At 40.5% G+C, this 22,941-nt stretch overlaps 2 protein-coding genes across 3 annotated transcripts; both read right to left on the bottom strand.

The window, feature by feature from the left end:
* Positions 1-7,353: 7,353 nt before the first annotated feature.
* Positions 7,354-8,078, bottom strand: LOC122703087 (ubiquitin-conjugating enzyme E2 E1-like). Its single transcript, XM_043917180.1, has one exon. The coding sequence runs from the start codon at positions 8,076-8,078 to the stop codon at positions 7,392-7,394; it is 687 nt and encodes a 228-aa protein (XP_043773115.1). The 3' UTR covers positions 7,354-7,391.
* A 2,425-nt stretch (positions 8,079-10,503) lies between these two features.
* LOC122702938 (olfactory receptor 1J4-like) lies at positions 10,504-21,701 on the bottom strand. 2 transcript variants are annotated; one of them, XM_043916946.1, is made up of 2 exons: positions 21,205-21,701; positions 10,504-11,443 (listed from the first exon to the last, which is right to left on the bottom strand). In XM_043916946.1, exons 1-2 carry the CDS (start codon positions 21,699-21,701, stop codon positions 10,504-10,506), a joined length of 1,437 nt encoding a protein of 478 aa, XP_043772881.1. The 2 variants fall into 2 exon arrangements, with proteins under 2 accessions (XP_043772881.1, XP_043772882.1); XM_043916947.1 differs by lacking the exon at positions 10,504-11,443 and having other exon boundaries at positions 20,760-21,701.
* Between the last annotated feature and the right edge of the window lie 1,240 nt (positions 21,702-22,941).

The raw sequence follows: 22,941 nt of genomic DNA on the forward strand, positions 1-22,941 counted from the left end.
TGCCGTCCCCTTCTCCTCCTGCCCCTAATCCCTCCCAGCATCAGGGTCTTTTCCAATGAGTCAACTCTTCACAGCAGGTGGCCAAAGTATTGGAGTTTCAGCTTCAACATCAGTCCTTCCAATGAACACCCAGGACTGAGCTCCTTTAGGATGGACTGGCTGGATCGCCTTGCAGTCCAAGGGACTCTCAAGAGTCTTCTTCAACACCATACATAGTTCAAAAGCATCAATTTTTTGGCACTCAGCTTTCTTCATGGTCCAACTCTCACATCCATCCATGACCACTGGAAAAACCATAGATGGACCTTTGTTGGCAAAGTAATGTCTCTGCTTTTTAATATGCTATCTAGGTTGGTCATAACTTTCCTTCCAAGGAGTAAGCGTCTTTTAATATCATGGCTGCAGTCACCATTTGCAGTGATTTTGGAGCCCAAAAAATAAAGTCTGACACTGTTTCCACTGTCTCCCCACCTATTTCCCATGAAGGGATGGGACCAGATGCTATGATCTTCGTTTTCTGAATGTTGAGCTTTAAGCCAACTTTTTCACTCTCCTCTTTCACTTTCATCAAGAGGCTCTTTAGTTCTTCTTCATTTTCTGCCATAAGGGTGGTGTCATCTGCATATCTGAGGTTATCAATATTTCTCCCAGAAATCTTGATTCCAGCTTGTGCTTCATCCAGCCCAGCATTTCTCATGATGTACTCTGCATATAAATTAAATAAGCAGGGTGACAATATACAGCCTTGACATACTCCTTTTCCTATTTGGAACCAGTCTGTTGTTCCATGTCCAGTTCTGTTGCTTCCTGACCTGCATACAGGTTTCTCAAGAGGCAGGTCAGGAGGTCTGGTATTCCCATCCATTTCATAATTTTCCACAGTTTATTGTGATCCACACAGTCAAAGGCTTTGGCATAGTCAATAAAGAAGAAATACATGTTTTTTTCTGGAACTCTCTTCCTTTTTTGATGATCCAGTGGATGTTGGCAGTTTGATCTATGGTTTCTCTGCCTTTTCTAAAACCAGCTTGAACATCTGGAAGTTCACGGTTCATGTATTGAGGACATTATGCTAAGTAAAATCAGCCAGTCACAAATATATAAATACTGCATGATTCCACTTAAATGAGATTCCTAGAATGGTGAAATTCATAGAGACAAAAAATAGAATGGTGGTTGCTGGGCCTTGCATGGGGGGATGAAAATGAGGAGTTATTCAGTAGATGCAGAATTTCATTTTGGGAAGACAAAAATGTTCTGTAGTGGATGGTGGTGATGGTTGTGCAACAATATGAACATAATTAATGCCACAGAACTGTACACTTAAATATCATTGAAATGGTAATACTTACATCATATATATTTTAGCACAATAAAAATTTGTTAATTTAGAAGTATGTCACAAGGGTTAATAAGCATTGACTAAAAAGAAGCAGTCAAAAGGACAGTGACCCAAAAACTACATAAATCAATTCATTATTTAGGCAAAATGAATGACCAAGATCCCAGATCAGAAACTAAATATAACAAAGACATGAGAAGACCATCAAGCAAGATCAAGAAGCTTCCTGAAAATGTGTGTTGACTTCTGGGGTCTCCCTCTCACATCCAGGGCCCAGACTATGGTCCCTAAAGATGAGCACATCCATAGCACTTGACTCGCTACACTTAAAAAAATTTGCAATACATATTAGTATCTGCCTTCATAAATCTGCCTGACAATATAGATGATAAGATGCAGGAAATGCTAGTGCAATTCCTGGGTAGGGAAGATTCCCTGAAGGAGAAAAGGGCAACCCACTCCAGTATTTTTGTCAGGAGAATCCCATGGACATAGGAGCCTGGCTGGCTACAGTCCCTAGGATCAGAAAGCTCGGACGTGACTGAGTGACCGAGCATGACACACATAATAGCCTTCATGTATGCCACTGGTCTCTCTCTTCCCTTCTCCAGTGTTTTAAAATGACTGAGTGACAGCCACTAAAAAGAATTCATTTGAATCAGTTCTAATGAGATGGATGAAACTGGAGCCCCTTATACAGAGTAAAGTCAGCCAGAAAGATAAAGACCAATACAGTATACTAACGCATATATATGGAATTTAGAAAGATGGTAACGATAACCCTATATGAAAAACAGAAAAAGAGACACAGATGTACAGAACAGACTTTTGGACTCTGTGGGAGAAGGTGAGGGTGGGATGTTTAGAGAGAACAGCATCGAAACATGTATATTATCAAGGGTGAAACAGATCACCAGCCCAGGTTGGATGCATGAGACAAGTGCCCGGGGCTGGTGCTCTGGGAAGACCCAGAGAGATCGGGAGAGGGAGGTGGGAGGGGGGATCGGGATGGGGAATACATGTAAATCCATGGCTGATTCATGTCAATGTATGGCAAAAACCACTACAATATTGTAAAGTAATTAGCCTCCAACTAATAAAAATAAATGGAAAAAAAGAGAGTTACCAGACATTCCTCAAATATACTATTGTAATGATACTGAATAAAATAAATAAATAAATAAAATGGCTGAGTGAGTTCTGAGCATGCTCACAAAGTGAGTGACATGAGAATTTGCCCAACGTTGTGGTCAGAGAGCCAAGACATTACAGACGCTGTAGGACCAAAAAGTTGTATCCGAATTCACAATCATTAGGTTAACTATACAGGGTTCCAGAATTGACTCCACCATGTCCTCCAAAGTAGAAATATGGAAATAATTAAATGTTGATGGAAAAAAAGCCCTGGAGAACTTCGGTAACCTTCAAGCCACCAGGACAAATTGCTACCAACTTGGCATATAGAAGACTTTGTATAGAGCTGCCTGTTTATGTTTAGAGCTGAGACGAGAAGAGTCAGGCTGCGAGGCTGTCTCCCCAGGCCAAATGCATACACTTGTTTCTAAGTCCCTCATTTAGCTCACTCCGCTCTACACTCATTCAAAGAGAGGAGAATTAGATTGTGAGTGTGTTGTACAGAAAACAGACACACAGAGTAACAGAGAAACAAAACCCAAGGTGCTTCTTTTTGACCCTTTCTGACTTATCTTAGACAAAAGTGTAGAGGTTTTTATGGACTCTGACCAACTTATGCACAGCTTTAAAATGAAATACTTTGTCTTTTTACAACTTAAATATCATGCAAACAAAAACCCTTCTACACTGTTGGTGCAGATGTAAATGGTGCAGCTGCTTTGGAAAACAGTATGGAGTTTCCCCCAAAACATTAAAAACAGAATTACCATACGATCCAGCGATCCCACTTCTACCCAGAAGTGGGTATACATCAGAAAGAATAGAAATGGGTATAGGAGTGGGTATATATCAGAAAGAATAGAAATCATAATCTCAAAGATACATCTACTCCCATGTGTACTGCAGTACTATTCACAATAGTTAAGTTATGGAAACAATCCAAATGTCTATTGTCAGATGAATGGGTAAAGAAAATATGGCATATATACATACAATGAAGTATTATTTTGCCTTTAAAAAAGGAAATTCCGACATTTGTGACAGTAGGGATACACTGGGAGGACATTATGCTAAGTGAAATAAACCAGTTCATTAAGGAAACATATTGCATGATTTCAGTTAAAGAAATTCACAGAAGCAGAGAATAAATGAAGATTATCAAGGGCTGGAGAGGAGGGGAAAATGTAGTATGTTATTCAATCGAAATAAAGTTTCAATTATGCAAGATAAGTTAATTCTAGAGACCTACTATACAGCATATTGCCTAGAGTCAAAAATTCCATATTGTGCACTTTAAAAATTCATTAAAAATTCTTAAAAATTCATTTCTTACCACAAAAAAGGGACAAAAGGAAATTTTTAGAGTAGATAGATATGTTGATGACTTGATTGTGGTGATGGTTTTACATGTGTGTGCATATGTCCAAACTCCTCAAACTGTGTACATTAGATATGTACAGTTTTATATAACAATCACACAGCAAAAGCTGTTTTAAAAAAAATATGCCAAGACCACATCCAGTCACCCAGACAGTTCACAAACAGTACACCCACACAGAGAAACTCCACTACACACACTGAATCACCTATAGTCAAACTCAACACACAAATAACACACACATACCAATACAAGCCCACACCTATGCATTGCAAGAGAATTCCAGCCCTCCATGGTCTGTTATCAGCCCATTATAGGACGTTCTACATTGATGGAAATATTCTACATCTGCTTAGTCCAATACAGTAGCACTAACCTCATGTGAAATATTTCATGGGAAGTAGATAGGGAAACAGTGGAAACAGTGTCAGACTTTATTTTTTTGGGCTCCAAAATCACTGCAGATGGTGATTGCAGCCATGAAGTTAAAAGACGCTTACTCCTTGGAAGGAAAGTTATGACCAACCTAGATAGCATATTAAAAAGCAGAGGCATTACTTTGCCAACAAAGGTCTATCTAGTCAAGGCTATGGTTTTTCCAGTGGTCATGTATGGATGTGAGAGTTGGACTATGAAGAAAGATGAGTGCCGAAAAATTGATGCTTTTGAACTGTGGTGTTGGAAGACTCTTGAGGGTCCCTTGGACTGCAAGGAGATCCAACCAGTCCATCCTCAAGGAGCTCAGTCCTGGGTGTTCATTGGAAGGACTGATGTTAAGCTGAAACTCCAATATTTTGGCCACCTCATGTGAAGAGTTGACTCATTGGAAAAGACCCTGATGCTGGGAGGGATTAGGGGCAGGAGGAGAAGGGGACGACAGAAGATGAGATGGCTGGATGGCATCACCAACTTGATGGACGTGGGTTTGAGTAAACTGCAGGAGTTGGTAATGGACAGGGAGGCTTGGCATGCTGTGATTCATGGGGTCTCAAAGAGTCGGAAAGGACTGAGCGACTGAACTGAACTAAACTAAACTGGCTGAATCTCATGTGACTACTAAAGACTTGAAATATAACTAGTGCAAGTAAGAAAGCAAATTATTCATTTTAGGTAATTTTAATTCATTTTAAATTTATGGCCACTTGTGTGGCTGGTAGCACCATTTAGTCAGTGTGTGAACCAAAACACACTTTTTCTCTCTCTTTCTCCTAGTCCTCACACCAATGCACATTTCTAGGAAAAGAGATGGTTCCCCACCTTGCTCAGATCGATGTTGATGTTTGCTTGTCCAGGCTGCTACTTAAACACCCATCTCTTATACCTCCATGATCTAAGGATCTTTAGCACCTTCCATGCCTGATTACAAGAGCTAGAACAATGAGCAGCAAGATTCATTTCTACCAATAGGACCAAGGCCCCAGGGAACTCAGCCCCAAGTTTCGGGTTAGAGAAAAAGCAACTAAGCTAATTGGCCAATTTTTGCCTTCCTCTTGAGATGGATCCTTGCAGAGGCCAAAGGGCTGAGCCACAGGAGTCCTGGGAGAAGATGTCCCTAATGTCAGTGACATGTTAGCCATCCCTCTGCCTGGTCAGGAGGAGGAGGAGAAGAGGTGAATGCCCTTGACCTTTGAAGAACCCAGCAATGGATTCTGCCTCCCCATATATCACAGTAAGGTCCAGACTGAGCAGTATTAACCCTTGAGAGTCCCACACCACTGACATCGAACTGTATTAGAGCACTCGTTTCACTGTCACTATTTATTCCATCTGTATAGAACCACAAAAGACCCACAGAAGCCAGAACAACCTTGATGAAAATGAACCAGGATCTAATAAACTAAAGGCATGGTTACCCATAGGCAACAGGTCAGGAGTGGAACAGAAAGAATGTGGAATGGGAACCAGTATTGATATGGAATATAAAATTTGAGCTTGTTTAGACATATTAAAATCCACGAGCTCAAGTTGATACATACCCAATGCAAGCTTGACACCATAGAGTTCTTTCCAGCCTCTGCTTTTCCATGTACATGGCATCTTTCCCCAACTGATGAATTACTCCCTTTTCCAGAATAGGTCTATTTATTTGCTAAATCTTTGAATACAAGTAATTTCAGAATCTTGAACTCAAACCACTGTTAATGACAAACTAACTTCAGCTCAAACACTTTCTTAATGTTTTCTTTACTGTGAGAGCAATTTACATACAAAATTCAGTGTTTGATAATTACTTAATTATTTTATTTTCCCCTTTAGCCTGATTATGGTATTAATTTGAAATATAGTTAAGCTCATTTTTTGTTTTATTCTACTTTGCTTTATTCTCCATTATCTTCTGTTTATTTTTTAGTAGGTAAAAGATAACATAGTCTAATTATACAAACAAATATACTCATCTTCTCATCTTTTCCTATCCTATTCCCACCCACCTCCTGTAGGTAAACAGTCTCATTAGTTTCTGATTTATTGTTTGTGTGCTTCTTGCTCGGTGAGAAGTTACATGTATATATTGGATTGGCCAAGAAGTTCATTCAGATTTTCCATACCATTTTATGGAAAAACCCAAACAAATACTTTGGCCAACCCAGTATTAGATTCCCTTCATTTTTACACAAGAAGTAGCATTCTATAGATGCTCTTTCACACATATCTTTTTTCCATTTAATAATATAGCTTTGAAATCCCTCCACATTGATTCATAATTTTTGTCATTATTTTTTCATAGCTGCAAAGTCCTCAATTGCAATGATGTTCCACAGAGTTTCCTTTGAAGCCCTAGAATAGGAGAACAGTGATAAATATACCAAATGCCATCTAACTGTATACTTCAAATTGTTAAAATGGTACATTTCTTTTTTTGTTTGTTTGTTTTATATTAACACAGTAACAAATGCAGACGTAAGTAGTCCACAACATAGAACCAATCCACTGAGCAACTCCCACTCCACGCCTGACAGTTAACAGCTTAAGGTATTTTACTACAGGTTTTCAAAAGTCCTGATTCAAACCTCTCTCTCTTCACAATAAAGTAGATTGGCATTTAAAATAAAATACATAACTACTCATTTTCTATATTGGTGTCATAGCCACGTGTCCATTTTATATATGAGATAACAGTCTCTAAAAGCTGTTAAATATCAATATTCCCTTCCAAAGAGGGAAAACAAATTCCAATTTTTCAAAACAAAAGTGTGTAGTCTTGGAAGGACTTTACATAAATGGCCATGTGTAACCTGTACGAAATTAAGCTGTTTTAAATTTACAGTCTACAAGCAACTGAACCCAAATGTCTATTCTTCTCTGTACTGCATTTCAGCTAATATTGCAGAACTAACGAGTTTTTAAAAGTTGCTATTACCAATTCTGTCTACTGTAGCAAGATACCTTAAGTTACAACAAAATCTTAGGAAATAAGACTGAATAATATCTGTCATAGAAATACCCTACTCTTTACCAACGCCCACCCTCCCCCACCCCTTCAGAACCATAAGCAGCTCTCTCTGTGACAGACAATGTAAAGCGCTGTGAGAGCCCGGTTTATGTAGCGTATCGCTTGGTCCACTCTCGGGCCATTCTGTCATGTTCTGCTCTGTTGGTCATATACTGAGGGGCAATACTGCCCACCAAGGGGTCGGCAGGATTACAGTCTGTGAGAAGTGAACAGATAGAAAGAAGGACTTCAGAAATGGTTAGTGCTGGGCTCCAATTATCTTTCAAAATGTCCAAGCAAATAACTCCTTGACTGTTAATATTACAGTGATAGATTCTTGTCCGAAATGTAACCTTTGGAGGCTTGAAGGGGTACTCCGGTGTGAACGTGATATCGAGGAAGAACACGCCGGCCTCGTACACGGAGCCCGGGGGCCCGAGGATGGTGGACCTCCACTCGTAGATGTTGTCGCCTTTGGGACCAGCGCTGCAGTTGGGCGGAGGATCTAGAGTGATGTCCGCCAGCTCCTTCTGAATCCTCTTGGCGCTGGTGGAGAGGAGTTTGGAGTTTTTGCTCATGCTGACTTTGCTCTCCTTCTTCTTGGGGGTGTTTGCTTCTTTCTCGGTTTGCTGGTTGGAAGACGAAGACGAGGAGGACCTGGTGCTGGCCCTCGAATCGTCATCCGACGTAGCGAACCCCCTGCCACACCCCGCAAACAGCCCCTCTCTTTGTGTCTGGCTGCTCTGTGCCACCGCGGCGGCTGCTGCTGCGGCTGCTAAAATGGTACATTTCATGTTGCATCATTATACTACAATGGGCTTTCCGGGTGGCTCAGTGGCAAAGAATCCACCTGCAAATAATTGTAGGACACAGGAAACACAAGTTCTATATCTGGGTTGGGAAGATGCCCTGGAGAAAGAAATGGCAACCCATTTCAGTGTTCTTGCCTGGGAAATCCCATGGACAGAGGAGTCTGGCAAGCTGCAGTCCACAGGGTTGAAAAGAGTTGGATACAACTGAGTGACTGAGCACACACACATATTATACTAAAATAAAAAAAATTTTAAGGAAAAAGTAAGACATAATTTCTACATAAGGCACAGAAGAAGAATTGTAAAATAATAATATATGACTAATTGTTCAATAGGGAGGGAGATGAAATAACAAAACAAATGTTTAATTAATCAAAAAGGAGTAAGAGAAGAGAAGATAAATATGAAATCAGATATCTTAATTAGAAAACTTGTAGATATACGGAGACTTCCCTGGCAGTCCAGTGGTTAGGACTCTGTGCTCCCAATGTGGGTGGCACGGGTTCAATCCCTGGTTGGGGAACTAGAATCCTACGTGCCACATGATTCAGCCAAAAAAAAAAAAAAACAACAACAACAAAAAAAAAAAAAACCAAAAAACAAGCAAAAAGGAAAAAAGAAGAAAGCATATAGAAATAATGGACAATATAAATTCAAATACATTCTATCATTTTTTATTAGATGTTGAGATAAATTCTCCAGAAATACAATGATTGTCAATCCACATAAAAAGAGCAAAACCCAACTTTACACTCCTAGCAACTGACACTTTACAGATAAAGCCATAAAAAAGTTTCAAGCAAAGTGATGGAAAAAATACCATGTAAACAACACTAACCAAAAGAAAGCTGGGAATGGTTTAGTCACTAAGTCACATCTGACTCTTGCGATACCTTGGACTGTAGCCGGCCAGGCTCCTCTGTCCACGGGACTCACTAGGCAAGAGTACTTGAGTGGCTGCCATTTCTTTCTCCAGAGGATCTTCCTGACCCAGGAATCAAACCTGGGTCTCTTGCATTGCAGGCAGATTCTTTACTGACTGAGCTATGTGAGAAACCCCAAAAGAAAGCTAGTATATCTTACTAACATCAGAAGTAAATGAGATGTTATGTTAGGAGCCATTACTAAAGAGAAATGTCTCTTAATTATAAATGCAGTGGTATTCCATTAAATGAATAAAAATGGCTCTCTATTGTAGAGGAGACTTGCTTTGTAGTATTTGCTAATTTCAATAGTGTTCCATTTATTTCAGTTCAGTCCGACTCCTTGTGAACCATGGACTGCCTCACACTAGGCTTCCCTGTCCAAAAACAACTCCCAGAACTTGCTCAAAAGTGTAATCCTCCCCATTCATGATTGATTTCAATCCACTAGCATGCTGTCATTGAACATGGATTTGGAATAAGGCATTCACAATCACCATGAAGCCAGTGCATCCAATTTCAGCACACTTTACATAAAAGAATCAGTACACCAGGAGCAAATCATGATGCTAAATCTGTGTGTCCTCAACAACATATTATAAAAATGTTTTGCATAATATTTTTCACATATTTTATGAGATAATGAAAAAACAGAAAAAAAACAAATTTAAGAATATAAAAGAGTCCAAGTAACAAACTGGACCTTGTTGGCATATTAACAACAGTACAACATGACAACTGGTTCTATTACTTCAAGGCAAATAGATGGGGGGTAAATGGAAATAGTGACAAACTTTCTTTTCTTGGGCTCCAAAATCACTGCAGACAGTGACTGCAGCCATGAAATTAAAACATACTTTCTCCTTGGAAGAAAAGCTGTATCAAAACTAGACAGCATATTAAAAAGCAGATACATCACTTTGGTGACAAAGCTCCATGTAGTCAAAGGTATGGTTTTTCCAGTAGTCACATATGGATGTGAGAGTTGGACTGTAAAGAGTGCTGAAGAACTGATATTTTTGAACTGTGGTGCTAAAGAAGACTCTTGAGAGTACCTTGGACAGCAAGGAGATCAAACCAGTCAATCCTAAAGGAAATCAACCCTGAATATTCACTGGAAGGACTGTTGCTGAAGCTCCAATACTTTGGCCACCTGATTCAAAGATCCAACTCACTGGAAAAGACTCCAGTGCTAGGAAAGATTGAGGAGGAGAAGGGGGCAACAGAGGATGAAATGCTAGGATGGCATCACCAACTCAATGGACATGAGTTTGAGCAAACTCTGGGAGATAGTGAAGGACAGGGAAGCCTGGCATGCTGGTGTTCATGGGGTTGCAAAGACTGGACACAACTGAATGATTTAACAACAACATGAAAGCAGAATGCATATTCATTTGAAGTTACACGGAGTTGCCAACCATAGAATAATTTTAGGAGATATATATCACTGTGCTAAAGACTATAAACAGAAGATTTAGTGATTCTCATCTGAAGAAGTTACCCCTAAAGACAAATATTTCTAGGGCTTGTTTTATATCTCTGTTTCTGAGGCTATATATAAAAGGGTTCAGCATGGGAGTAACCACTGTATATATGACTGAAGCAATTATGTCTTTGTCATTGGAGTCCCATAATGAGGAGAAAAAGTAAACCCCAGCAAGTGTTCCATAGTACAAAGATACCACAAAGAGGTGGGAGCCACAAGTGGAGAAGGCTTTAAAGAGTCTCTTGGTGGAGGGGACCCTCAGGACGATGGTCCCTATACGAACATATGAGCCCAAGATGATACTCAGAGGCAAGATGAACAGCATTCCTCCTTCAGTAAAGATGACCAGCTCATTGATGGAAATGTCTGAGCAGCTCATCTTCAGGAGGGCAGGGAGGTCACAGAAGAAGTTGGAGATGGTATTTTCAGCACAGAAGGACAGTTGGACCAAGAGGAGGGTGTGCAACAGGGCATGGATACAGCAGAAGAACCAGGACACAGCTACCAATGAGATACACAGCTCCTGCCTCATGACAGTGGTGTAGTGAAGTGGCTGACATATGGCCACGTACCTGTCATATGCCATCACTGCGAGAAGGAAGTTGTCAAGACAGCCAAAAAGTATGAAAAAATACATCTGGGAAATGCATCCCACATAGGAGATGGATTGTTGCTGAGTCTGCATGTTCATCAGCATCTTTGGAACTGTGGTAGTGGAAAGGGAAATGTCAGAGAAGGCCAAGTGACTGAGGAAGAAGTACATGGGGGTGTGGAGGCGAGTGTCCAGCCTGATGAGCAGGACGATGAGCAGGTTGCCCAGCACTGTGGTCAGGTACACGCCCAGGAACAGGGCAAAGAACACGCCCTGTTGTTCTGGCCGGATGGGGAGCCCCAGGAGGAGGAACTCGGACATGCTGCTCTGATTTTCCTTCCTCATGCTCCACTCATGTCTGCTGGGGATGAAGGAGGGGGGAAAATGTCAGAAGCTTTGATATTGTGATTATGGCTGCCACACTAAGGTCTCTCTGGCTTCCCTGGTGGCTCAGACAGTAAAGAGTCTGTCTGCAATGCGAGAGACCCGGGTTCAGTCTCTGGGTTGGAAAGATACCCTGGAGAAGGAAATGTCAATCCACTCCAGTATTCTTGCCTGGAAAATCCCATGGATGGAGGAGCCTGGCAGGCTATAGTCCATGGCATTGCAAAGAGTCAGACACAACTGAGTGACTAACACACACACACTAAGGTCCCTAACTTACTCATAGAGAAGAAGAATTTTCTCCTAAATTTCTTTTATCACCTAATGCTATCAGAGCAAGTGAAAATCCTCAACGCTCAATAGATTAATTTGAATGGAGACCAGAGTAAATTCATTCTTTAGTTTTCTTTTTAATTAACCATGTTTCTGGCACTAAGCTTTTGACTAGAAGGTGAAAATTGCTCAGTCAAATCTGACTTTTTGTGGCCCCATGGACCACAGTTCATGGAATGCTCCAGGCCAGAATACTGGAGTGGGTAGGTGTTGCCTTCTCCAGGTGATCTTTCCAACCCAGAGATCGAACCCAGGTCTCCCACACTGCAGGTGGATTCTTTATCAGCTGAGTCAGGATACAGGAATGAACAGGATGCACAGGGCCTCTTCTGTCTGGATACTAACCCTCTAAGGAACACTTGCCAAAGGACTGACTAACGCTGTGGACCTGAAGCCAGATTCCTCACGCTGTGATCCTGGCCGCACTGCTTTCTAGCTGTGTGACTTGGGATGCTAGTAGAGGCTCGTAGCCTCTTGTTGTGCCTCTGTAATGCTGAGATACCAATATCACACATCGCACCTTCATAGAGTTAATCAGAGGGTTATAATTCAATGCACATTAATTAGTTCATTAAGTATCTAAGAGCAGAATCCTGCATAAGATACATACAAAATTTTATCGATTACTTTTATGACAGGATAAGTATCCAAAAACCCAGTATCAAATTCAGGGACTTAATAAAACAGTGTTATGATCAGCACAAGGACCAAGAAACTGGCCTAAAATTTGCATCTATCTGAGTTCTCACACCCTTAAGGTGAACTTCTGAGTTTGGATCCTATTAGTGGGATAAATTCCGTGGGGGAATATATCTTTGTTGTTGTTCAGTCACTCAGTCACGTCCGACTCTTTGCAACCCCATGGACTGCAGTACACAAGGCTTCCCTGTCCTTCACTATCTCCCAGAGTTTGCTCAAACTCATGTCCATTGAGTCGATGATGCTATCCAAATATTGCATCTTCTGTCACCCCCTTCTCCTCCTGCCCTCAATCTTTTCCAGCATCAGAGTCTTTTCCAATGAATCAATCTTTTCATCAGGTGGCCAAAATACTGGAGCTTCAGCTTCAGTACCAGTCCTTCCAATGAATATTCAGGGTTGATTTCCTTTAGCATTGACTGGTTTGATCTCCTTGCTGTCTGAGGGACTCTCAAGAGTCTTCTTCAGCACCACAGTTCGAAAGTTCAATTCTTTGGCACTCAGGCTTCTTTATGGGTCAACTCTCACATCCGTACATGACTACTGGAAAAATGATAGCTTTGACTATACAGACCTTTGTCAGCAAAGTGATGCCTCTCCTTTTAATACATTGTCTAGGTTTGTCATAGTTTTTCTTCCAAGAAGCAAGTGTCTTTTAATTTCGTGGCTACAATCACTGTCCGCAGAAAATAAAGTCATCACTGTTTCCATTGTTTCCCCGTCTGTTTGCCATGAAGTGATGGGACCAGACGCCATGATCTTTGTTTTTTTAATGTTGAGTTTTAAGCCAGATTTCTCACTATCCTCTTTCACTTTCATCAAGAGGCTCTTTAGTTCCTTTTTGCTTTCTGCCATTAGGGTGGTGTCATCTGCCTATCTGTGGTTATTGATCTTTCTCCTGGCAATCTTGATTCCAGCTTGTACTTCATCCAGCCTGGCATTTTGCATGATGTATTCTGTATAAAAGTTAAATAAGAAGAGTGACAATATACAGCCTTGACATACTCCTTTCCCAATTTGGAACCAGTCTGTTGTTCCATGTCCAGTTCTAACTGTTGCTTCTTGACCTGCATATAGGTTTCTCAGGAGGCAGGTGATATGGACTGGTGTTCCCATCTCTCTTAGAATTTTCCATAGCTTGTTGTGATTCACACAGCCAAAGGCTTAAGTGTAGTCAATGAAGTAGCAGTAGATATTTTTGTGGAATTCTCTTGCTTTTTCTATGATCCAGCGGATGTTGGCAATTTGATTTCTGGTTCCTCTCCCTTTTCTAAATCCAAATGAATATCTGTAAGTTCTTGGTTCATGTACTGTTGAAGCCTAGCTTGGAGGATTTTGAGCATGACCTTGCAAGCATATGAAATGAGTGCATTTGTGCAGTAGTTTGAATATTACTTGGCATTATCCTTCTTTGGGATTGGCATGAAAACTGGCCTTTTCCAGTGCCTTGATCACTGCTGAGTTATGAAAATTTGTTCACATACTGAGTGCAGCATTTTAACAGCATCATCTTTTAGGATTTGAAATGTCTCATCCAGGATTCTATCATCTCTGCTAGCTTTATTCAGAGTCAAGCTTCCTAAACCCCGCTTGACTTAAACTCCAGGATGTCTGGCTCTAGGTGAGTGATCACACCATCATGGTTACCTGGGTCATTAAGACATTTTTTTGTACAGTTCTTCTGTGTATTCTTTCCATCTCTTCTTAATATCCTCTGCTTCTGTTTGGTCCATACTGTTTCTGCTATTTATTGAGGCCGTCTTTGCCTGAAATGTTCCCTTTGTGTCATTAATTGTCTTGTTTATCTTCTTGTCAAGAAATAACCATCCTTCTGTACATGTATCTCCAAACATTTCTGGTGCTTCATGTTGACTCGGATCTGGGTGTTCATAGGTAGGAAGACACCTGAGTTCTGGGATCTGAGAGCTAGGAGATACTGAAGGATTGGACATCTATTGGAATTTGGTTGCCTAATTGACCATTCATTATTTCCCAATATTGATCTTCACACTGGATAATTATTGACATACAATGAAAACTTTGTCAGACTAATACATTTTTGGATAATAGCTTCACTAATTTTTTTCAACAGTCCTAAGAGGTAGGTGTTATTAACCTTCATTGTCAACATACTCAGAAGGAGTAGGAAGCTAGCTTGTTCATACAGTAGCCTCTATAGTCACAATCATCTCTTGTGTTTTTTTAAAATTTATTGCAATGTCTATTCCTATGACTCTACTATTTCTGACTCTCTTTAGTTAGAGAAAATAGTCAGGACCTTAAGATGTGTTATTTCAAGATCTGATGGAGTCTTCTGCTCAGATAACTGTCAACACTCATATTCCTGCTGTTCTTTAGTCTTTAAATGGCTTTTATTTGTCTTCAATTTTATTCAATCCATCAGTGTTTATTTATATCTGGAAAGTAGAGAAAACTTTCTTGCCTTGAAAATTCCACGAACAGAGGAGACTGGTGGGCTACAGTCCATGGCGTCACAAACAGTGACATGACTGAGCACAATTACACACACACACACACACACACACACACACACACACACTCAAACTATTAATAGGTGAATACAGTCAGGATGTGAGTCAGCAAAAATCACAAACAAAATGCACATGTACAATTCAGCTACACACAGATCTCTCAAGCATCCTCTACACAGATACTGCAGTCCAAGAGGTTATTCATATTTGAATCATGAGCCATGCAGAGGGCCTTACACACAGCACACAAGCAAAGAATGCAAGTCAAATGAGCACACACTGATAGGAAATTTCCAGCTTCTCTGGGAATCCAGTTACACAAACACACATAGTCATACAACACAGCACACACACAGAGATACATGCAATGTCCTTCATGGTCACACATGCACACATTTGCACACAGACACACATGTACGACGATGGAGATTTCTGGGCTCCTCCTGAGCTATAACAGTGCTATGAATTCAGATACCTTCCACTTCTTTCTGTTACCTGAATCTTCACTTTCTCCCCGAAAGACCCAGCATCCAAAGAAAAAGAGCAAACCTTGGTGGCCCAAGGGCCTTTACAGACTCTCATGTCTGTTCAGCAGCCTCAAAACCACAGGCAAGAAGGTCTCCTTTGACTCATTAGAAAGAAACCCCAGAGAGAAATAGCCCCCACTTCCTGACTAGAGAAGCAGTCAACTGGGGGCTAATTGCCCAGCTTCCTCCTGGCCCCTCAGGAGGGAGCATACTTGGAGTGCAGAGGGGCTGAGCTATACCTGGAGCCACAGGAGAAATTGTCCCTAAAGTCAGTGGTACCTTGGGCTTCTGGTCAAGTCTCAGCTGGGAGGTAGCTGTTCCCCCATTCCCTGTGGCCTCTGCATCGTGAATTCAGCTTTTCTCTACTGATGTATGGTACACACAGTCCTTATGATCTCAGCAAGCTTCTGCAGGCTTCCTAACATCTACACTGGCTTCTCTTAGAACACAAAGTCCCTTGAAATGTACAGGTCTTCACACTCTTCTGTGAGGTTCTCTAGGGTATGGTCTATGCCTTGTTCAGGAGTAGGGGAACTGAATCTATAACTTTGAAAAAAGCTCAGGGCTTGCCCCTAGTAAGAGAGCATGACTGAGAAAGTTATCAGAGAGCTCAGATTCAGTTTCCTCAAAGTAGAAGTAATAATTGTTCTCTTCACATCAATTTGAAGGATGCATAAATGAGTTTTATCGAAAGCTTGACAAATGTTAAGGTTTATTGTCACTGTCTTTATCACTGAGTTCGTGCACACTAGGTCATTTTAGTCGTGTCCAATTATTTGCAACTTTATGGACTGTAGCCCACCAGGCTCCTCTGTCCATGGTATTCTCAAAGCAAGAATATTGGAGCAGATTGCGTGCCCTCCTTCAGGGAATCTTCCCCACCCAGGGATCCAACCCACGTTTCTTAAGTCTTCTGCATTGGCAGGCAGGTTCTTTACCACTAGTGCCTCCTGTGAAACCCCTTTTGTCACTAAGGATCAGCTATGGCTCACAATAGACACCTGGTCATCGCTGAATTGGAGAAATGAATGGCAACCCAAACCAGTATTCTTGCCTGGAGAATCCCATGGACAGAGGAGCCTGGCGGACTACAGTCCATGCTGTGGCAATGAGCCCAGGACAGGACTGAGCGCCTGGATACACACACACACACACACACACACACACACACACAAAATCGCTGAATGAATTCATCTTTTCATTCATGTGCTTAAATAATCATTAAGGCTCTCATAAAAGTAAACACTAATGTATGCTCTGGAGACTTAACAGTGAATAATATCAACAGATATATATCCCTTTTGTGAAATACACACCCAAGTAGGAGTGGTGTAGAAAAAAAATTATTAATGCAAAATGAATAGCAGATAAATGGTCAAAAGTGCTGGGGCATGATAAAAATCAGACACAGAGTTAGGGAAAATGAAGAAGTTCTGAAAAGACCCAGTGTCACAGGGTTATTTTTCACAGAAACCCAGATATCCTTCCAATCAAGTGACTCCAGATCTGTAAACTCGTTTATACCATTGCACACCTATTGGAATGGCTAAAATGGAAATGGCTAAATGAAAAGGACCACTGCCATCAAGTGTCACTGAAGCTATGGCAGAGTTGTAAGTCTCATACACTGTTTGTGGGAATATGAAACAGTTTGGAATTTTATTTTAAAGCTAAACATATACTGAAATAGATAATTAATAAGGACCTACTGCATAGCACATGGAACTCTGCTCAATACTCTGTAATGACCTATATGGGAAAAGAATCTAAAGCAGTGGATATACGTATAATTGATTCACTTTGCTATACAGCAGGAACTAATATAGCATTGTAAATCAACCATACTCCAATCAAAATTTAAAAAATAAAAGTAGTGAAGTGGGGAAAAAAGTTAAAGTATACATTAAGTTCCTTACATATGAATAAGTTCTGTTCTGAGAGTGCGTTTATTAGTTCAATTTGCTCACAAGTCCAACAGAGTTGGCATAGGTACCCAACAAACACAGTCGGCTGTACAGTACTATAATAGGTTTATAATATTTTTCACACAATACATAAAAGACAAATACAAAAAAGTAAAGAAAACATTTTTAATCTTATAGAACAGTACCTTGAAAAGGACAATAGTACAATATAACAACTTGTACAAAGGGACACATTTGCATCTTTGGAAGTTTGCAACTTGAGGTTACTGTACCTAGCATGGGACTAGGTATTTGTCCAGAGAAAAAGAATGTATACATCTATACACAGATTTATACAAGAATGTTCATAACAACTTTATTTAATAGCAAAAACTGGAAATAGCCCATAGATCCATCAAAAAAGCTGTGGTATATCCATGCAATGGAATACTGTTTACCAATTTTTAGAAATGAACTGCTGATATACAGCACCACATGCATGAGTCTCAAAATGCTTACACTGAGGGAACGAAGGCAGCAAGAAATAAACACAAACTGTATGATTCCATTTAAATTAATTCCATTTAATTAAATTCCATTAATTAAAATCCAGGGAATTCTCCAGGCCAGAATACTGGAGTCGGTAGCCTTTCTCTTCTCTAGGGGATCTTCCTAACCCAGGAATCAAACCCAGGTCTCCCACATTGCAGGCTGATTCTTTACCAGCTGAGCCACAAGGGAAGCCCAAGAATACTGGAGTGGGTAGCCTATCCCTTCTCCAGCAGATCTTCCCAACCCAGGAATTGAACCGAGGTCTCCTGCATTGCAGGCAGGTTCTCTACCAACTGAGCTATCAGGGAAGCCCAGAAGATGCAAACTAATCCATGTGACAGAAACAGATCAGTGTTTCCCCTGAGGACAGAAGAGACAAGCGGAGAGAAAAGTAGGGTAGGTGCCAGGAAAATCCATGATCTTTAAGGTCAGCAGTGATAGTCTTATGGGTGTACACAAATGTCAAAACTAGTCAAATAGTGTACATTAGATATACAAAGTTTATTGTATGTCACTTACACTCCCCCAAATCTGGGTGTTTTTAAAGAAACAATTAAAAAAAAAAAAAAAAGTGTGGCCCTGTTATTTCTCTATTGAATCCCTTTTTATAAGGGTTCCCAAATCCTCAGACTGAAAACCAGAAAGTCTACTATAATGGTTCATTTTATGTGTCAACTTGGCTAGGCTGCAGGACCCAGATATTTGGTCAAATACAACTCAAGCTGTTTCCACGAAGCTATTTTTTGGATGAGATTAACATTTTAATGCTCACACTCTGATAAAGCAGATTGTCCTCCATAATGTAGGTGGGTCTCATCCAATGAGCCTATGGTCTTAAGAGAAAAACTGACCCCCGACCCTGGCCAAGAAAAGAGAGGCATGTCTATTCTCAGACTACTTTCAGACTCAAACTATAAGTTTTCCATGGGTTTCCAGGCTGCCAACTGACCCTGCAAAACTGGACTTGCTAGTGTCTACAATTATATGAACCAATTCCAATAACACTCTTTCTACACACACACACACACACACACACACACACACACCATTCGTTCTATTTCCCTAGTGATTCTTGACTAATTCACTTGCTATAACCTTAAGTGCCCTACAAATCTGACCCTCTGATATCTCTAAGCTTATTGCCTACCATTTCTCCCCAACTCAGCCCTGTCCAGCTGCACAGGCCCCTTAATGTCCCTGGAACAGGCCAGGCACACACTCACCTCAGAGTATTTCTAGGTCTGATGTCCATGCTTGGAATACTTTTACCCAGATAGCCCCATGGCTGACTTACCTGTCCTCACTAATGTCTTGTTTGCTTGTTACCTTTCCAACAAGCTCTACCTCCTGGATCATACAATGTTAAATTATGAACTCCATCCCCAGCGTGCTTGCCCTCCCTTTTTATGCCTCCATTATTCATAGAAGTTTTTGCCCAGAAGCAAAACTTAGGATTTATTGCAAATGCAAAACCCATCTTCTGTAGAGCTCACATTCTAGTAAAGAAGCAGTAACAATTAAAAAATAAGTAAAGCTTATGGTGTGTTAGTTCAAAACTGCTATGGAAAAAAAAGGAGTGTGATGAGCAGAATCAGGAGTGCTGGAATAAAAAGTCTAAAAGGGGATCAATTTTTTAAACCTGTATTCCCAGAAAGTAGAAAATTGCCTGGTATATAGTGTCATGCAGTAAATATTTTTGTGTGCAAAAATTGTAAATTTATGCATTTAATTTTTTCCTATTAGAAGTGAGACCTCTGGGAAAAAGACAACACTCATTTTCCCAGACTAAAATTAATCAGACAGCTGAAGGCTGCTCTCAACACAAAAATCCAACTCAGAGGGAAAAATTATAGTCTTCCTAGAATGGGGAAATTTGGTAATTTGACTGACTACTCTGTGGTTCCCTATTGTCAGAAGCACAGTAAAATTAAAGTTTACTTCAGTTTTAGCAAACCATCAAAAGTACTTTATAACTAGATACTGCATTGAAAAGGTAAGCATTCTGGACTTTACTAAAACTGAACATGAGAAACAATATTTGTAGCTCTGGAAAAGACTAGACGAGAAAGAAGAAATATGAAGTTGGTTCATATCTTATTTATTTCAACAGTTAGAAACTGCAGATTATAAAGAAAAGTTACATTACCTATTACTAAAGATGATTCTTTAACCTAGCAAAAGAATATTACACAAACTTAAACTGGTTCTACTTGAGATTCCAAATGTTCATCATAGAAAAGTAAAGTGCTATAACATATTTGAAAATCCTGACCATCTACCACCTCAAGATAAGAAACTCAGGATACGAAAATGTATAGCTTGGTCCAAAATAGAATTGTGTTTCATGCCTCTAATCTTAGCCTAAAACAAACCTGCTTTCATCATTAAAACAGAAGTATAAAATGTCAGCATAATGTTTTCCTTTTGAGAGTGATGGTTGGTGTGTGTTGTTATCTTAAGTCTTTCTCTCTTCAGGAAGATAAAACAATAGTGCAGCATATTCAAATAAGTCACATATTTGACTAATAAGGAGTTGGGGGCTTTGAAGACCACAAATTGCATGTGTGTTGTGGGCAATCCCATATTGAGGATTATGGAAGAATAAATGGGCAGTAGATATGACTAAAGTGAAAGGAATTCATCCAATAACATTGTGACCACTTAAGGACAGTTGGTAAGATGCTAGAGACATGGATGGTAAACACGCAACTTTTCAAGAGGGTATATCTGACAACGTCAGTGGGTGAAATAAGAACATGGTTAGGTGAGTCTCACTGGATGAAAAGGTTATTGCTTCTGAAAAGAATTCCCAGAGCCAATTTCATGTCTCTGTTCCTTAGGCTGTAGATGAAGGGGTTCAGCATGGGGGTCACCACTGTGTACATCAGTGAGGCAATCATGTCTTTGTCCTTGGACTTGCCTGATGAGGTGGAAAAGTACAGTGCCATAATGGTTCCATAGAATAGAGACACCACAAAGAGGTGGGAGCCACAGGTGGACAGGGCTTTGCAGACCCCCTTGGTAGAAGGGACCCTCAGGATGGAGACCCCAATGAGGCCATAAGAGACCAGGATGCCACTCAGTGGGAGAATGACAACTGCAGTCCCTGCAGTGAATATAAGCAGCTCATTGAGAGAGGTGTCTGAGCAGGAGAGCTTGAGCAGGGCAGCAAGGTCACAGAAGAAATGTGGGATGATGTTCTCTGCACAGAAGGACAGCTGAGCCAGGAGGATGGTGTGGGACAGGGCACTGACACAAGAGAGGAGCCAGGATCCAGCCAGCAGAAACACACACAGCCCCCTGCTCATGATGGTGGCATAGTGGAGAGGGTGACAGATGGCCACGTACCTGTCATAAGCCATCACTACAAGAAGAAGGTTATCGATGCAGCCAAAAAGTAGGAAAAAATACATCTGTGTTATGCACCCTGCATAGGGGATGGATTGATCCTGGGTTTGCATGTTTATCAGCATCTTAGGGACAGTGACAGATGAAAAGGAGACATCAGTGAGGGCCAAGTGGCTGAGGAAGAAGTACATGGGGGTGTGGAGGCGAGGGTCCAGCCTGATGAGCAGGATGATGAGCAGGTTGCCCAGCACCGTGGTCAGGTACATGCCCAGGAACAGGGCGAAGAACATGCCCTGCTGCTCTGGCTGGATAGGGAACCCCAGGAGGAGGAACTCGGACACATGACTCTGGTTCTCAGGCCTCATGCTCTTCTTATCTCTGCTGGAAATGTCAGGAACTTAGACATACTGAGCATAGCAATTACCATACATTACCAATATCTCCCAGTGGCTGTTTCAATATACAGACAAATCTCACTCTATTTTGCTCACACATTGATGCTCATCCAGTCTGGGAACAACAATGAAAATATGATCTATCTGAACACTGACATATTCACTTGGAGACATCAATCAAGCATCAATAAAGCAAACATCAATCAAACTCTTCAAAGGAAATCAGGAGAGTTCATTTTTTTAACATAGTGGAGACACTGTGAGAGACATTAGGAGAATAATAAATAATACACAGTCTCTTCCATAACTTTATAGCCAGACTGCTGCTTATGTGTTTGTGTCTGTCCCGCACACAGACGCATGCCACACACACACACACACACACACACACACACACACACACACATGTTATAGCAGTTCCTCAGAAACTTAAAACATAGAATATGATCCAGAAACTTCACTCCTAATAATATATCCAAAAGAATTGAAAGCAGAGGCCAAAGAGATATTAGTACACCTATGTATAAAATAGCATTACTCACAGTAGCTGAAAGATGGAAACAATCTGTGTTCATCGACAAATGAATGGATAAACAAAATGTGGCCTTTACATACAATGGAATATTATTCAGCCTTAAAAAGGAAAGAAACCCTGGCACATGCTACAAGGATGAACCTTGAAGACGTTATGCTAGGTAAAGTCAGCCAGTCACAAAAGTGTAAATACTATATGATTTTAATTATATGAGACCTTAGAATAGTCATATTCACAGAGACAAAAAGTAGAATGGTGGTTGGTGGTTGCCAGGGACTTGTGTGGGAGAGAAAAGTGAGGAGTTATTATTCAGTGGAAACAGAGATTCAGTTTAGAAAGCTAAAAAAGTTCTAGAGGTGTCTGGTGGTGATGATTGTACAACAAGGTGAATGTACTTAATGTCACTCAACTGTACACTTAAAAACCATTGAAATGGTAATTTTTATGTTATATATATGTTTACCACAATAAAAAATGTCTACATTCAAAAATATGCCACAAGGGATATTAAAGCATTGACTAAAGAGAAACAGTCAAAGGAGAGTGGCCCCCAAAACTAAATAAATCAATTCATTATTTAGGCAGGATGAATGATCAAGATCCCAGGTCAGGAACTAATGATAACAAAGATATGAGGGGGCCATCAAGAAGCTTCCTGAAAATGCGTGTTGACTT

This window comes from Cervus elaphus, chromosome 11 (assembly GCF_910594005.1).
Source record: "Cervus elaphus chromosome 11, mCerEla1.1, whole genome shotgun sequence".
Lineage (NCBI taxonomy): Eukaryota > Metazoa > Chordata > Mammalia > Artiodactyla > Cervidae > Cervus > Cervus elaphus.